Source organism: Xiphophorus hellerii, chromosome 1, assembly GCF_003331165.1.
Source record: "Xiphophorus hellerii strain 12219 chromosome 1, Xiphophorus_hellerii-4.1, whole genome shotgun sequence".
NCBI lineage: Eukaryota > Metazoa > Chordata > Actinopteri > Cyprinodontiformes > Poeciliidae > Xiphophorus > Xiphophorus hellerii.
In genome coordinates this window covers 14722535-14741143 of record NC_045672.1, presented here as the reverse complement: position 1 = coordinate 14741143, position 18609 = coordinate 14722535, and the positions used below count along the sequence as shown (strand labels likewise).

At 40.3% G+C, this 18609-nt stretch overlaps 1 protein-coding gene across 2 annotated transcripts in view; it reads left to right on the top strand.

The window, feature by feature from the left end:
- The first annotated feature begins 1646 nt into the window (after positions 1-1646).
- cpne5a (copine Va) overlaps positions 1647-18609 on the top strand; it is a 90045-nt gene continuing 73082 nt past the window's right edge. For both annotated transcript variants that reach the window (XM_032573285.1, XM_032573278.1), the window contains exons 1-2: positions 1647-2479; positions 18275-18315. In XM_032573285.1, coding sequence (XP_032429176.1) covers positions 2370-2479; positions 18275-18315 — 151 coding nt within the window. In that variant the 5' untranslated portion in view covers positions 1647-2369. The remainder of the gene's footprint in view (positions 2480-18274; positions 18316-18609) is intronic.

The following is an 18609-nucleotide window of genomic DNA, read 5'->3' as shown; positions in this document are numbered from 1 at the left end:
ACAGGTGTGGGTGGTATCACACATCACAGCTTAGGCAGAACTCTCTCTTTCACACGCACACACACCCCGTACCTACCGAAAGGGTTCATGCGGCTGTAATTACACTTCTTCCACAGCTATAGGAAGCAGGGTGGCTGCGGGTGGGAATGAAGGAGAGCGGCTCAGCAGGCAGCGAGGAGCAGTACGCTGAAGGGAGCTCAGAATCAACCAGCCAAGGGCCGCCACCAGGCCTAATTACAGAGCCAACATGAATAATAATAAATCAGTGCTCCGTTGGTCCGAAATACGCACCACTCTCTGCCATGTCAGTGTTGGTCTGAGTCAGATTTCCCATAATGCTCGCTGTGAAGCTGATGGATAGCCTGTGGCACGGATCACATACAGTTTCTCAGGCTGCATGTGTATTTATATGTGACCTTTGTGGGCGTTTGTCTATATGAAACTTCCACATGTGACAAACTGAAGCATCTGTGTCTATTTGTCTCACGGTCATGAGATGCTGCTGCTTGGATTTTTCTGTTTGAGGTAGATAAATATACCAGGCACAATATTTTAAATTGATCAAAAAGTGATTTTACTTTGATTTCAAATACTCCAGTTGTATTATATAATTGAAAAACAGAACGATAAATCTGAAGCATTTACAGCTACTTTAAGATTTCTCAGAATATTGAAATATTGATTGCATGTTCCTCTGTAGATTCTCTGTGGGGTTCATTTTTATTTACTAGTCGAGTAACTATGTGGTCATTGAACCAGCTTTTGGTTCGCTTGGCAGTGTGATCATGTGCCCATACATGCTGGAAAATGAATTTTCATAAAGTTTGTTACTAGAGGGAAGCAGGAAGTGCTTTAAAATCTCATGATCATTGAATTAAAATAAATAAATAAATAAAAAATAAAAAACAACTTCATATTCTTCTTCTCAAAGATAAGAATCCTCTCATGTTGTCTCCTGTTGAGGAAGACGTAAACACACATATTGTGAAAATTATGGCTCATGTTCTGGATGTTTGTATGTGGAGGTTGTGGAAGCTTTGACTCCAGCCTTGAGTCACGTTTGGAGAATCTCTGTCAAACTCCAGAAAGCGTTTTGCCTCACAACTCCTTCAAGGCTGCAGTCACTCCTTGAATGAGTGCAGCCTTGACCTGTCCTCTTTTTCACAGAAGTTCTTCCTTCCACTTATTTAATTAATACAGAGTTACAACTCTCTGTGAACAACCAGCTTCATTTGCATTGATATTTTGTGGCTCATCGTCCTTGTGGAAGATGCCAAAGGCTGCTGGTGGCGACTGCATAGTCATGATGTGGCTGTGACGTTTATGTAATTTCTCATATATCTCACATTATAGTCTGTTGATATGAATTACCATCATTTTCCAAACCTCCGTTTTATACTCTGCTGATACCTGTATGATTGATATTGGAGAGAAGAACTTAGTGTGATGCTCCAAATGTGTTTTCTCTGTCAGTCATCAGCAACTTTTTAATCGAAGCTTTCTTGCTTTATGCGCATTAGCACATTTGGCTCTGGTAGCAACTACAAGCCACAAGCTTGTAGTTACTACAAATTTAAACTACCACGTAGTGGTAGGGTGCTCTTGTGGCGGGTGGAAATCTTTCTCGCCCCTACAGTTTACTTAGTCAGGAAGACTGGCGAGATAAAGGAGAGCTGAGCGTGGAGCTGCAGTGGTTTGAGGAGCTGTCCAGATGCTGAAACAGCACCACGCAACCTCTCACTTCATTTTGGGAGCTGGTTGTTGACGGACCGGTTATCTTCGGAGCGATTTTCAGATTTTTTTGAGGGGAGGTATTAACTCAACAAAGATGGGTTTATTCTCAGAAAAAAATCTAAAAGCTGATTGAAAAATATTCATCTCAACTGCAAGGAGATTCAGAAAATTCTTTTTAAAATATATATATATATTGATTTTCTCTTAGAGGCTCATCCAAGTAATTTAGAGCAAAATTACGATCAATTCGCCATAAATCAGTGTCAGCCACAGCTCTGCATGTAGGCTACAGCTGGAGAATGCAGGCAGGAGGGGTGGAGTTCACTGCGTTTACTTTTCAAAGCGCCTCGGTCTCAGACAGAAGGAGCTCATTCTGCTGAGTTTGAACTGATGGATCCCGGCATTTGATCCCCACGTTGCTTTTAAGCCAGTCGCCTCGCAGCCGCTCCCACCGCCGCCTTAATTAAACTTTCCATGCTGTTGCCCGTCCGGCGGACCGCATCCAGGAGGTTTGTCTGGACCGCGCTCGCTCCTGCTCCCTTGGCTGCCGCGCTCCGGTTCTCCGCCCTCGGCTCTCCAGGTCCAGCGGAACTCACTCACGCGGCCACAGGAGCTGGCCCGGGTCTCCCGCACGCATGGAGGGGGACGTAATGGACAAGGTGGAGGCCACGGCGACGGTCTGTGACTTCGACCCCATGAGTGGAAGCATCCCTGCCACCAAAGTGGAGATCACAGTGTCCTGCAGGTGAGCTCCGGCGGTGCTGTTCGTGCTTGTGCGCTTGGAAAGCCGCCGCGCGTTATGGTTACAATACACTGGACCGAATCCCTACAAGGTGTAATAAACAGTTTATTGTTGAAACTACTGCGTGTGTTTCACATTTTAATGAAAACGTATTAAAAAGAGCAACAGTAAGGAATTTAACACAAAACCATTTAGGATTACAACGACGTCAGAAAAGAACGCCATAATGCGCATACAGAAAAGTAACATTAGCGCTAAATAATGGCGCTTTACTCAGCTTTGGATTTGATTTAGTGAAACCATACAAATCCGTACCATTAAACTTTTATTCATTGTTTTTGTAGTTTATCTAAAAAATATCATTCGGATGATACTCCGGGTCTCTGTTTAATTACGTTACCTTGTGCGTTGCAGTGGCGCGCGTCTTGTCGCGTGCCAAGCGCGCAAAACCAGCCATTCTTGAGTGTAATGAGCACACCCGAGAGGTTTCCCCCTCTGAGACAATGCCAAAGCAGATTGTTACAAAGACGTCAAAGATGCGTCAGCCATTTTAACCTCATAAAAAAAGAAGAAGAAAAAAAAGATTAATTTGAGCAGTTGTGGAAGAAAAAGAAAAAAACCGGCTAAGTGTCACTTGGGTAGGGTGGGGCTGCAGGTGGAGAGGTTTGACTCGACGACTGAACGGTGTGCAAAGTGAACTAATGTGTCTCAAGGAATAATAAAACTATTTGGCTCTGCAATGTTTCTACGGTTGTGCGTCATTTAGCTCTGATTCACAATGTTCCGCTCTCTGAATCTCCTTACTGCGCGCAGTGTTACTGCTATGTAAATGAAGGAGGAACAGCCACAGGCGAGGGATTCATCTGCCAAACACAAAGCATGAATTATTTGACACTGTCTCTGTTTGTATATTATTGACTCAGGCAAAGAAAAGGTTGATTCGTACAAACCAGATGTGTATATATATATATATATATATATATATATATATATATATATATATATATATATATATATATATATATATATAATATCTTTAAATCTGTAAAGCTGGTTAGGAATTCATTATATATTTTACCTCATTATAAAATGTATTCCTGTAAAAAGTTTCAGGTGCGTTGAGGACCAACAGCCTAGATATCTGGAATTTGATTTGTCTCTTCCCCATGCCAACCCAAAATTAATCTCTCAGTTGTAGCAGGTTCATATTGACTAGAAGAATAAATATTAATGTTTTAGAGTAGCCAAGGCTGAATGGAAATGTGTGAAGAGATCTAAACATGAGTGTGATGGCAAGGAGGCCTTTCAAAGACTGGAGCTCTTCCCCAAACATAAATTGTCCAAATAATTCAATGGAAACAAGCAAAGACTTTATCAGCAATTAGAAGAAAGGGATGACTGCAGTAATGTCAAGAAAGGTGCCTTCATTGATGACTGAGAAAGGTCAAATAAATGTTAAGATGCAATTTTTAGATCTCAATAAAACAGACAAGTAGTTGTTACTGACAGTAATTACACCTGATTTTATCTTTTAAGAGATTCCTGTTAGAAACATTATACAACCAAAGCATTGTGCAACTCCTGAAACTCCTGGTTTTTGGTGTGTCATAAGGCTTTAGATGGCCGTGTTTCTCCCCCTCTGACTATAAACCAGGAGCTGCTCTGTTGGCCTGAGGCTCCACTGTTTCGTATTCAGTAATTTCCTTCCGAACCAAACCACTTCCTCCTGGACACAGTGTGATAGAGAGGAAAAACGAGTCCTCCTTTCGCTGGGTCTTGAAACACCATCTGCTGAAGACAAAGACTTAAAGTCTTACATGTTCTTCTTTGTGACTTGTGCAGATCGCTACAGTCCACCCTCCTACGTCGGCATCAAGGATCCAGATTTGTGCAGACAGCTGAAGAGCTGAACAGATGAAGTATGCAGCCATCAACTTTGCAGGAAGTCTGCGTTCGGTCTTCCCTGGGAAGCATAGAGAAACAATGGGCATTATGGGCATTACGAGTGAGAGAGGAACAGGCTCCACAACCCTGTGTAATTGATTTAGTAAGCCTGAAAGCTCAGAGATTGCAGAGCACATGGAATTGAACCGTGCCGCGCTGCCCTCCAGGGGTTCTTATAACCCTCTGCCGATATTGCAGCAAATCCAACCCCCCCTCGTACCCTCCTGACAAACTAGAGGGGCCGAAACAGACAGACTCCTTATCAAAACAAGCGCATATCGCTATGATAGCACATTGTTACCCGTCTGTGCCTCTGATTGGTTTTACTCGCAGGTCAGCCAGTGAGCCGTACCTCGAGTGTCAGCATCAAAGCTGGAAGAACGACACTCCAGTACGCTGATAAGACGGCTCTTCACACTCAAGTGGCCCCTCTTCCTACGTCTGCCTCACCAGTGGGTCCAGTTTATCGGGTTTGGGCCGGTGGCCCCTTGGCACCTGACCTCACTTCTACAGTGGCGCTAAGGAATGTGCTCATTTGTTAGCATTTCAGCAGCTTTAATGATTTTAAAAAAAAAGTTCTCCATGTGGTTTGCCACTTCATGTTTATGAACAAAGCAGTAAATGTGGGTCCTACTCGATTGAAGGAGGCGGCCTTTCTCTATCTCAGCCCGCCAGACGGTCTCAGAGTTCCCATGTACAATGGCTTCAGGGAAACTGAGGCTTTGCTTTAGCTCTGCTGCTCCACTGTGAAGCACCCTTTTAGCTATGAATGTTACAAAAACGGTGCCAGAGTTTCACTTAAGGAAGACATTTCTTCCTCTGCCTCACTCTGGCTGGCTAGATGATGCACACATGTACATCCTTCTGATGATTGAAAATTTAAACTTTTATACTGAGCAGACTGGAGGAAAGGAATCAGAGCAATAAGCTTGAAAACTCTTTGTATTAACGACAGCATTAGGTGAGGATGGTAGATTGTCTGATTTTTTACACATTAAGGGAAAGAAAATATATTAATAATTCAATAAGAAGTTTGGGAACGATGCGCAATCATTTGTTTCAATGCAATAAAACGACCAAGCACCAAGGCCACAGCCTGACACCTTTTCCTATCTGTCCCCTTAAAGGTGTTTAAACACACAATCAGTTTACTGCTGAAAGATACAGAAGCTTCAGCTCGGCCTCCCACCTGAAATCACGAACATGAAACTTCATCAGCGACCCCCGCCATTTCCAATTTCACAGAGATGAAGATGCCACGTCTTGATCTCTGGCGCATCGCTGGAGTTACCTTCAGCCATTCAATTTGTGCAAAAAGATTGGTTAGTGCGGCATCGCGTCGAATCGCTGCATTCCAAAGATGAGGTTCGGATCTACATTAACTCTGCCAAGCCAGCCGGCGCTCCTGAGGGATTTATTACCTGCTGAGACACACAAAGAGGTCACCTGAACGCCTGTGTCCTGATACAGGAGCGCTCCGCAGGCACATGGGGCCACTGATTGCTGTTTCCTGGTATCTAATGACAGCTTGTGGCTTGCTTCTTGATCTCTACCTAAAGCAATTCCTGTTGCAGAGATGGGCCGAGCTAATGAAGTCACCAGGACAATTAGGATGTGTGGAAACGCTGCTCAAACTATGAGATGCTACTGTATTTGAAACAGTGCATTGGAAAATCGGAATTTCCTTGCAAATCTTCTCACATTTTGGCACTTTACAGTTGCAACTGCAAAATATTTTATTGGGTTTTGCTTTTAGAGCACATTGTTGCCCATGCTTGCTGCATCCAATACACCTGCTAACAGGAATTATTTTGGCTTTCTGTCTGAATCAGCAGTCGGTGCCTTTTTATCTTGCCACTTTTCTATGACTTCTTCTCCTTTCCTTGCCCAGTTTTGGTGGATGACCTTGTGATGCAAAGCTAGGCATGTTGTTTTATAATGTGCTCCAAAACTTCTCCATAACTTTATCTCTGACCTTTCTTTTGTCAGAGATAAAGTGTTCCTTGGTCCTAATGATGCTGTTTGTTCACTAATGTTGTCTAACGCAGTGGCTTTCGATCCTGGACCTCAGGACTCACTGTCCTTCATGTTTTAGACGTTTCCCTGCACGAGCACACCTGAATAAAATGAATGTGTTACCTTCTCAGCGTGCCATTAGGTGTTCCAGAAGCCTGGCAATCACCCATTTATAAAAGTCAGGTGTGTGGAGGCAGGAAAACACCAGAGACATGCAGCGGTGTGGGTCCAGAGAACCAAAATGGAAAAGCACTGCTCTAATGGAGAAGCTGTACATAGTAAGACCACATTACACACACGTGTTATTTATTTGTCTTTATTTGCCTTTTAGGTGGTATCTGAACACAAATGGTTGTGCTGGATCTAATTTAGGGCAACATTTAGGGCACGTTTCTCAGATGTTTAGTTTTAAATCATTTTGAGAATCGTTTCATTCATATTTAACAATTAAGCACCACTTTGTATGTGGCTGTAATCCAACAAAATGGGGGAAAAGTCCAAAGAGTATTAATACATTTGCAACGCACTGTACGCTGTGTGATGAGTGAATCCTTTATCTGACTGTGCTGATAAAAATTTTAACTGTGCTGCAGTTATGGTGTTTTTAAGGATAAAGATTGTTGCTCTTATTCGGTCTCGGTTGTCCCCCGTGAGCTGTTTTTTCTGGTTCAAAATCCCTTTTATTTCCCCCCTGCAGACAGACAGTTTGAGTTAAACTAGTTTGGATTGTGCAGGAGTATAAAATATTAATGAGCCCTCTTGAAGAAAGAGAGAAGTTTCAATTTTCTGACTGACCTGGGGCAAACGCTTGGGTTTTATTCTATAGGGCCAGTTGTGTTTGTGAATCCTTTGACACATCTGCTAGGAGGATCAGGCCCTGTGAGACACATGAGTGTCAAAAAGGAGCAATTTTTTTTTTCCCAATTTCGGGAGCGTTTTGATTTAAACAGGCGGGCCTCGGAGGCCGGCGAAGCGTATAATTATACATGCACTCATGACACGGTGAAAATGAGTTTGGATCCCAGACGCTGAGTTTCTTGTGGCGTCAGGGTTATTAATATCTTCTCGTCCAGGACACATGGCAGCACATGTGGAGGCCATGGAAGCACAATGATGGACTGACAGAACAGAGGTTTGAACCACTCCGCTTGCTGTCCATCACATTTATAGGAAGTTTTTGTGAAAGGCGGATACATTTATAAGCCGGTACATGAGTAAGAGATCAAATATCCCCATGTTGCTTGGAGACATCAAGTCTGAATTTGTCACTATTTTCAAGACGGCCAAAGGGTCAGCAGAGTCTGTTAGAAGATGTATGTGTCAGGGGCTGGTGGCAGATTTGCACAAGCAGAAGCAGCCAGTTTAGTCAGGTTTCGACACACTGTTGCATATGCTGAAGGTCTTTTACTGGTTGACAATTTTAGCTGGAGGCCAAAACAAGCTTTGTCAGATTGGAGAGCTCTGTTTGATACATTTGAGTGGACATGTAGCCAAAAGGGAAATTTTTGCCCCAGTGGATGGAAATGTGTCTACAGAGTGGACCTATAAACAGCAACATTTTGTTTTCACTGTGGGGAGAATACTACATATCTTTCAGGGAGTGACTGGAGGTTATAGAAAAATGTGAAATGATTCTTGAAGCAATGCGCCACATCGGATTTGCTTTTCCAAAATGTAGTCTTCTGGTAATTTTAGTCATTTGGGAAACTGGGGTTGTTGAAATACAGATAATGTGTGCCCTTCCTTTTTCTTTTTGACTTTTGTACAAATGTGATACACATTTCTTGTAAAACTGCTTCTCTGCTGATCAAAAAGTCAAGAAAATCATTAAAATACAATAGAGGAAAACATTACTCTTAACTTAGCTGTAACTTTTACTGAATTTTTTTTTTTGACACAAGATATGACTAAGCATAATATAACAATCAGAATCAAAATCATCTTTACTGGCATAGATTGTGGACAAAAACAAAGTGCCTTCACTTTCAAGCACTCAGCCGACAGATGTACAGTAGAAATGTGGAAACTTTGTTGGAAATAAAATGATGTACATGTATTTGCAGCAGGTTTAAAATTTTGAGAAAGAAAACAGAAGGAATATTTACGTGCGCAAATACTTATTTTGTTTGCACAGTAGTGTGGAAGACCATGTCCACAGTGAAGTATGGTGGTGGCAGCATCATGCATGGCTAGTTTTTGTCTTGGAATCTAATATTATGACGTTAAAAATGTGTCCGTTTTTGTTCCAAAACTGTGAAAAAAAAGGTATCAGAAACCAAAACAATGAATCCATGAGCAGAAAAGTTTTGAACTTGTCCAGCTAGAGTACAGAGATAAATTTGACAGATGAGCTGACTCTGGAATTTAACACCTCAAAATTGGGCCTCTGTCTCTTTAAGAAGTTCTTGCTCTTTCTGAAACTCTTTCATGAAGTCATGAACAGCATTTCACTTTTAAGTAGTTTGTATGATAAGCTCAGCAGACACACATTTCCGCCAGGTCTTTACTAATTGCTGCTGGCTAGTCTGAAGGAGCCGAGTGAGGGAATCATGGGGGAGGGCTGCTCCGTGAAGCAAAATCTTGGCTTCACGGAGACTGTGGCTCTGAGGAGGAGCTTTGTGGAAAAGGCGGCACTTGGTGAGAGCAAGCATTTAGGCACCCCTTGATGGTTGCCATGGGAGACTAAAGGATTTCTTAAAAATGCATAAAAGAAACAAGGCAACACTCCAATTATGTTTTTGACAAAGGAATATCATAACATGACATAAAGCTAAAAAAAGAGTAAATTTTACAGTTAGAAAAAAGTTTTGTGCAACATTTATTTATCGTAATTTTAACTTTCATATGTAGACTTCAGCAAAATATATTATCATTACAATTTTGATTGTTTTTAATCGCTTCTGGCACAGAATATGGTTCCATTTGGTTGCTCCACTAAAGAACACACTGATTTTAGCTGGTTAATTAGTTGGTCTGTCTGTCTGCCTCCAGGCTGCTCTAAAGAAGTGACTCTCAGAGCACGCCAGCCTTAACTTTGAAACTGTTCTATCCCTGTAAGTTGGGTTGATTTACCTCTTTTAGTTTTCAAACTCTCACAGCGTGAAATATTTCCAAACAGCCCAAATCATCCCACTTGTAAGTGAAGGAAAATGACAGCAGCCCTTTTCCAACTGGTGTGGAAGGGCACAGCTGCATTACTCTATGCTGCACACAGCTGGAGAAAACTCGAGTTTCACACTTCATGTAGCGTCTCACTGAAGGCTAAACCATATGAAAGGCGTGTTGGAAGCTCCCCTCTGTTTTAAAGCCACAACTTTATTAAAAAGCTTGTTGTACCTTTTTGTTGGAAGGAAAAAAGTTCCTTCTTTTAGTGACTATTTAAAAGTATTCACACATTAAAAATGACATGGTGAAGTTTAGGGATTCATCATGGATCCGTCGGGGGGAGATGATGACTTTTTCTGTGCACCTGGAAAGAGATTTGAATTAAAGTGTGTCTCTAATGGCTTCACACATAATGGGAAAATCAAATTTTTGTTAGCTTCAAATATTAATTATTAGTTGTATAAAAAACAAACAAAGCTGTTTTCATATTTAGCACAATTTACATCTGGACCGGTATCATTTTAGGCCATAACAAATGTTTCAAATATGTTGTGCATCATTGGTGCCAGGATTGTCTACTTAATGTACCGTCATTTGTTCAGAGGGAACTAAAAGATGAGAGGAAATGGCTTTGAATGCAAAGAAGAGTCTGTGCACAGCGCTGCACCAGGGTTATAACACCCATATCAAACCAGAGAGCTTTTCCTTCAGCTTTCTCTCCACAAACCCAGACCTGTCACCGTGTAATTAGCAGTAATATTATTCTTGGGTCAGACATGAATTCCACACCAAAACCCCGTCTGAAACTGAGAAGTCGCAGTGTAGGTGCATACTCATTTATTATAACTAGCAGAACAGCAGGTTTATGACGGAGTTTCTGTCACTGCTGGTGAGATGGCTGCCCTGGGAGCGCTCTGCTGCAGGAATCGCCAGCCTTAGAGATCCCTGGTTAAATCTGAATAATTTAACAGATGGAGAAGTAGAATAAGACACCTGGCCCCTTCCCAGTGAAAGTTATTGGTGTTCTGCTAATGGAAAGGGGCAGAACGGGTTTGAAATTTGATGAAGGCTCCAATTTTGTGCTTCATAAAAATACAGCATTAATCTGAATTCAGACGTGACACAATTGTGGGAATTGGGGTTATAAGACAACCAGAAATGATTTCCAGTCATCAAACACAGCCATACATCAGAGTGTACCAGATGTTCCCCTGATATATTAGCTTTAATCTCAGAGGTGATGCTTCTTACAACATCTCAGAAGGCTCTCTGCGTTATGTGTTGCAGATATCTGTAGTTTTTCAGAGTTCCCATGTGAAAAACAGGAAGTTTCTGGCTGTTAATGGGATTTTTATTACTTCTAAAGGGGTTGGCCAGATTCCCCAAGAGTTTATACAGCCACTGTTTGCTTTTTTTGAACGCTGACCTCTAAGGACTGCTTCGGGGTGCATAAGACAAAAAGGTTGACCTGTTGACCCTATGAAGCTTGAATGGATAGACAATGTGTGTCCTCAGTGAAAGCAAAGACGGCCTTAAGGCAGGGGAGTAAGTGAAGAGTCAGTCGACCTCAAACACCCATTTCACTTTCTTCTTCTTGCTACAGTTTTAAAACCAATCTGGTTTGAATGGAAATAAAACATCCTGCAATAAGAGTGAGTGTAAATGAAAAGCCATATAAAGCAGCATTTACTGTCACTCTTTTAAAGAGAAGTAATTTGTTCTCTTTGTTTAAGAGGGTGAATGTATTTCCAATTATTTGATTCCATCGCAGTTGATGTTAGAAAAACATTTCCCAGTTGTTTTGTCGCCAATCTTGACGCAGTTAGAAAAGCCTGTAAGAATTTATAGATAAGATTGAAGATTACTCACTTATTTTCTATTATGCTTTACAAATTCAAATTACGCCGCCTTGGTTTAGCTGTGGCATGCTCTATAGGCTTCCATGATAGCCAATACAGGAGCCATTATTTAAAGTGGATATGATAAACAACAGTTAATTATATTGATCTTTTATTCCTGCAGCACTGTTTTGCTTTTAAGTCCAACTTTCGATTTGAGCCCAAACATCTTGTGGAGAAAAAAACCCCAATGGTTTTATTGTTTTAACAAAAGCATTGAAATAAATTCCAATACATTAAATGTAACTAAAACATTTTTAAAATCTATATGTTTGTATTTTAGTTTGATCAGACCATGAAAGGGTTTTTTTTTATTAGTAATTTCTCACTTTCTGTTTCCCTGAAGCGTAAATATACTTTTTAATGAAATCAAAAGATGACTGCAAGACTTTGATGAAATCAACATGTTTACATCAGTTTCAGTCATTCTTTGCATTTTTTTATGTCCCTTTTTGCAAATAAGTTTTTAAAAATATAACTTTTTTGTTAGGATTTTTATAGGAAGCATCAGTAGTTTTTTTTCATTTTTAGAATGAAATTATTTCTTTTACTCAAACAGATCTTGACAAAAATATAAATCCACCTATTTAAATCCCCGATAGACTTTTCTAGTCACAGATCTGTCAAATCCTCCACACAGCATGGTGTGCAGATCACTTTTAAAAACATTTTCTAAACAACTGGTCAGTGCTCAGGATGATGGGATGCTCCCTTTGCATAAGATAAAATAAGATAAGATTTATTTGTCATTGTCATCAACAGATTACGAGATTGAGATTTACTCAAGTTAAGATGCAGGTTATGTGTATATACATAATATACAAAGATAAAGAAATAAATAGTACAAAATGAGAAATAAATAGACATCAGAAGATGGTTGCAGCGCCTGGAGGTGTCGCAACAGAATTTACATTTATAACAAAGTGGTGTCAAGAGCAGAAGTTCTTATGCCTTTGAATTTAGTGCCATGATTGCCATCGGGTAAAAACTGTTTTTTAGGCGATTTGTCCTGGTTTTAATTGCTCTGTATCTCTTGCCTGATGGCAGCAGCTGGAAGAGACCATGGCCAGGGTGTGAAGAGTCATTTAAAATGTCCAAAACTTTCTTGTGGAGCCTGGAAGTGTAAATCTGTTCCATAGTGGGGAGGGGGCAGCCTATGGTTCTCTCTGCTGCCCTAACAACCCTCTGGAGCGCCTTCTTGTCCGCGGATGTGCTACTGCCGTACCAGACACACAGACCGTACGTGAGCACACTGTGTATGGAGCAGTGATAGAAGGCCTGCAGCAGGTCTGAGGGGAGACGGTTCTTCTTGAGTATTCTCAGAAAGTACAGTCTCTGCTGTGCCTTCTTCAACAGCTCCTTGGTGTTGGTGCTCCAGGTTAGCTTGTCCTCCAACTCCATGCCCAGAAACCTGAACACTGGGACCCTCTCCACACAGGTCCCACTGATGGTGAGAGGCTGGATGTCCGTTTTGTTCTTCCTGAAGTCGATCACCAGCTCCTTTGTTTTGGAGGTGTTGAGGAGCAGGTTATTGACTTTGCACCACTCTGACAGCCGCTTCACCTCATCCCTGTACTCCAGCTCCCCCTTCCCGCCTGAGATGAGACCAACAACAGTCGTGTCATCTGCAAACTTTATGATCTTGTTGCTGAGGTGGTTGGAGACACAGTCATGAGTGTAGAGGGTGTAGAGAAGTGGGCTGAGCATGCAACCCTGTGGCGATCCGGTATTCAGGCTCAGAGCAGTGGAGGTGTGGGGGCCCAGTCTGACCCTCTGGGAGCGATCTGTTAGGAAGTCCAGGATCCAACTGCAGGTGGCTGATGGGAGCCCAAGGTTTGCTAGCTTGGACACCAGACGTTGGGGAAGTATAGTATTAAATGCTGTCTAGTTGTAAAATTTCCTCACTACTAGATTTCAGTGTTATGATACCACAGGTCACTGTGGCATCATAATAAAGAGGAAGACATTGGGAAAGACGGCAATAAAGCCACAATGTGGTAAGCAGTGTAAAATAATAGAGCAGGTTCAGCAGATGTTGCACAAAAGTTGCCAACTTTCTGCAGAGTCAACAGCTATGACAGAGTGAGCAACAGAAAGCTTCATGAAATTAGCTTCTGTGGAAGAAGAGATGCATACAAGCGTGGCATCAACAAAGTGTTGGATGCAGCGGTGTATGGCATGTCTCTACTGAACTCTAAAGTAGCGATGACATTTTCTCTGGAGCGATAAATCAAGGGTCTTTGTCTGGCGATCCAGTAGATGAATCAGGATTTAGCAGATGCCAGGAGATATTTAACAGTTTGGAGATGGCACCTTCCTCATCCAACATGACTGGGCTGCAGGGCACAAGGCAAAGCCAATAAAGACATAGATGAGAAAGTTTGGTGAAGAAGAAAATAACAGAGCCCTGATCTCAATAGGACACCTTTGGTAAAAATCATAGTCAAGACTGTGAGCCAGGGCTTCTTATCCAACATTAGTGTTTGACCTCACAAATGTAATTCTAGACAATTTGTCAAAAATTTCCATAAACAACCTAAAACTGTTAAATGTGGTTGAAATCATACAAAACCTATAGGATCAAAAGGGAAATGATTAAGATGACACCTAAGTTCATAAGATTATGAATAAGTGCTTGCAATCATTCACAATCAGCATAACGTCTAACTTGAAAGTCTTCCAGTTTTTTTATTGCTCTGACTGTCTCCGGTCTACAGTCAGAGCAATAAAAAAATAAAATAAAACCACTTTAACTAGCAAATGGGGTCAAGTTTGATTTCCCACTGGAAACAGGAGGAAGGAAAAGGAGGTAAAAAAAATATTTCAAAGCTCACTGCAGCAATTTTTCCTCAGTAAGTTAATCTGTTACTGTAATTTAAGGTGGGTTTAATTTTAGGCTTTTGGCACATTTTCAGCAGGGGTGCCAACAATGTGAAGGGCGTTAAACTCTTCATCCATCTACTACAATTAAACAAGCCTTTCAAATGGCATTGAGGATCATAGAAGTCCAGCAGCCTTCAGCTGAAGCATGCAGAGCTAATCAAGCTGATCAAGGAATTCATTAAAAGTATATTGTTGTTTTTTTGTCTCAAGTGAAATTAATTTTAAGTATTTGTTTATTCAACAAGCAGTTATGCAGAGAGCTACTACACATTGAGTGCACAAGTTAATAGGAGAGTTTCAGCGGTTTTAGCAAACACTAAAATTTTTTAGTAATAGAAAACTTTACTATTTTCATTAGCATATCTGAAGTAAGGTTATCCTGCTAATGACAAGAATGGCATGGCCCGAAAGAAGTCTTGTCAAAGAAATACGTTGGGAACGAGAAGCTACTGTATCTATCTAATTATGTTTGCCCTACTTTCAATGAGCCTCATTCTCCATCAACAAACTTCTTGTGTAGCTTTGAGGATAATGATCTTTTCTTATTCCACAGGGGATTCCTCAGAGGAAGTAGTTAACGTTTTGAAATATGCAGCCTTGCTTTAGTGAGAGCAGATTAATGCCAATAGTGATCCTCAAATATGGCCACTCTGGCCATGTGCGCAACAAGACGCTGGATTTAATTTGCACTGCTTTACATAATGAGCCGACTTATAATTGCTTCGTGCAATAAGGTGTTGAATGTGACCAGGCATAGGTGCATGAAGGTCTAATTGGATGTCATGTTTTCCTGCTCTCCTCCTTTTTAAGTGATCCAGTCTCTGCTTTGGGAGATGGGCTAAAGAGAAAGGTAATTGTTTGGCGCTAATGGACACCATACAAAAACAGGTAGCCACAGAAAGCCATTAAATCACGGATAGTTTTATTATCTCCACTGATAATTACTCTGACAATTTTCCAACTGTTGTCAGGTCAGCCCAAGGCTAACACTCCAGCAATGTTGCATCTGTCCTGTCTCTCGTAGATCCCTTAGTCAGAAGATCTTATGTCCAGGGATACAAAATTACACGCACTTGGATTCAGTCCCAAACTCTCATCTATATTCATTGAAATCCCGCAGTCGCCTAAAGGGACAGGGATTTATTTTTTTTTCAGCTACAGTGCATTTGGTTTATTTATTTCCCACTGCTCACAATCAATTATCAGGACCAAAACTCATATGTGTGTGCTTATGCATTATTATACGTGGAAACAAGATTACTGTACCATGAGGGAAATGTCTCTAGTTAAAATGTTAAGTGAAATGATTGATTATCGAGCAGTTTCATGCTGCGAAGCTTCTGCCTGCAGCGTGCTTTTATATAAAAATATAGCCTTATTAATTGGGAGAACAATTTTTTTTACCCTGGTACCTATGTACAAAACAATTTAAAAAGAGGCAAAAAATGAAGGGAGGAATAAAATTTATACAAACTGAAGCGCTCTGCCACGGTGCTGCATGTCCATTTCCATCTCAATCATTTAGTAGATGCTTTTATCCAAAGTGACTGAGAACAAAAAAAATATTCAAAGTTTGTTCCAGTAAGAAACTCTGGCATGAGTACTGAGTGCTGCATTTACAGAGTAATAGTCAAACCGCTGCTGTAGCAGAAAGTGCAGCTTTATCATGTTAATTTAAACATTAGAAAGCATGTATTATTTTTCCAAATAATAAAATCTGAATGAATGCTCATAGTTAAACGCAAAAATAAACAACTCCTAAAATCACACTACACAGTTAAACTAATTAGAACGTTTTTTTTTAAAGATTTCCAAGTATGTTGTACTGGTGTCACAAGAAAAATTACTACAACAGATACAGAACCAATTTGGTTCATATCTACTGCAACATGAAGCTGTTACTCGCCATCTAATTTAGTTTTATTAGGCCAGAAGAAGAATCACAGTTTCAATTGGAGATTTAAAATGTCACTCTGGTATTTTGAGCACGATTAAATAACTCTATGCCCACCAAGCACCAAATTAATTTTCTCCGTAGAAAGGAGTAGTTCCATCATTACCCCTTTTAGGCAGAACAGCTAAGGATTAAGTGGATCATGTTGCAAAAGGTATGCTCAAAAAGTTTTGTTTTCATTGTAGGTAGCAAGCGTGTCTGGAGAAGAAGCCTCTTTTATTTGAATCTTTTTTTTATGATTGTTTTCTGCCGACTGCCTTCAAAAACATTTAAAGCATTCTTTATTGTCTCTGGTTTCCGTGGATGCACGGTGCGGGGCTTGTTTTTTTGAGTGTGTACCATACTGCTTTGTATAGCGCGATCAATCTTTGTGCTGTTTATGTGGAAGTTTTTTTTTTTTTCAGCTTTTTGCCTTGAGGCAAGAGCCAATAGATCATTGGGCTGCTCCCAAGGTTTGTTGCAGTTGAGCAATCCAACAGAGAAGTTGAAGACTTAATCTGGTGAGACATTTTGTCTGTACATAATAAATCACCAGCATAGCCTTGACTTTAAATATACTATTACTTTCATAGGGAATATCTGTTCAGCAAGTATCATTATGATGTGACATGTGATAAACAAATGATAAAGTTAAAAAACAGCAGTGGAAGCTATTGATGCATGCAAGAGTTTACAATTTATTGGAGAAAATGAGAAACTGCTACCATGATGAGCTCAAATGACTAAATATTGTGAGAGTTGAAGCATCAGTTCTTTGATTAGAGAAATGTACAGTATAAAAGTTTAAGTCCTAAAACAGCTGCTCTCATTTACATATTCCTACAATTTGACAAAATGAATCAGAAATTAATTTTGTATTTGCTGCCTTTTAAAGCACATAAAGTAGATAAAAATAAAAAATTACTCAAATTGTTCAAGTTGACCGATGCACATAAGCTTTAATTTTATGAGTCAAAGATGACGCCTGTGCTGTTATTTCAGCTACTTAACTGTTTGGAGATCTGAGAAAAAAAGTTAGAAGTGTACAACAATGTTGGAGGTATCTTCTATTTTATATGTAATCAAGATAATGACGATGAAAGAAACGTACGTAGCCAATATTGCAACAAGGAATCTGCACTGATGATATCCCGTCTCCTTACCAGCACATACACTTATTGTTGTCAAATTTATCTTGAGGGAAAATATTTAAAGTTCGGGGCCACAAAATGCAGGGTATTTCCTGCTTTCATTCCCGAATACGGTTGCATCAAATGACATCAAGATGAGTGGTGTTAACATCAAGTCCCCAAACCAGAAAACACCAGTCATGAAAGTGTTCGTTCATTACCTGCTTGATATTCAGTGGAGTGGAAAACAAGAAGAAACAATTGCTGTGTTTTTTTAAACAAAATCGCCAGTAGCATAGTTGTAGAATAAATTTACCTCTTGCATTGTTTTTAATTTCATCTTGCTATTTCTCCTGCTGTTACACAGTGAGCAGGAGGGTAAGCGATCAAAACCCAACTAGGCTCTGACTTACTATATTACGCTCAGTATTTGCATTTTAACACTTGCCTGAAGGAACAATATTCAAAATAAACACTTTGTCTGCATTTTCATTAGGTTTCGTTGGATTTTCCAAGTATTAGAAGTATAAAATTGAAATTATTGGGGAATTTTGGTCATAAGCTAAAGATCAAGTTGAAGACTCTAATTTACAACACCTTCATTGTTACACATCTGTCTGTTTTGTATGTAGCGCACACCTTGGTGTCCTCTCTGTCCTAACGCCGGGCTTTCATGTGCTTATTGGTCTGCACACTTGGAAATGAAATCTCAAGGGCAGATGTGGTTTATGTGAACCAAGTGTTATTGTAAAGTATTACCCTCATTTATTTTCAACATTTTGTTGTTATGCATGTAGGAGGTCTTTTTAATACATATATTTTTGTAAACATGGTTTCCCACATCTTTTAGCAGGCTTATATATTTATGTGTTGGTTTCCTCTCTTGCAGGAATCTTTTGGACAGAGACACTTTCTCCAAGTCCGACCCATGTAAGTTCTCTTTTGCAACAACTATTGTTTTGCTTCAGGTGGGAAATGTTTGGCGGGAAATAATTTATCGGTGCCTCCTCTGCTTTTACATTGCATTCCTCTTTATTTTTGCTAAGTGTAAGCCTCATCCGGTTTACTCTGTTGTTTGAAAGTGTTCCTTCAATAACTGCATATCATTTGCACAGTAATGTGACAACCTTTCTGTGCTGTGAGCTAAAGTACCATAATGCATGCAGGGTATAAGCAGCAGCCCGTGAATACAAATGGCTATCTTTTGGGAAGAGAAACTGGAAA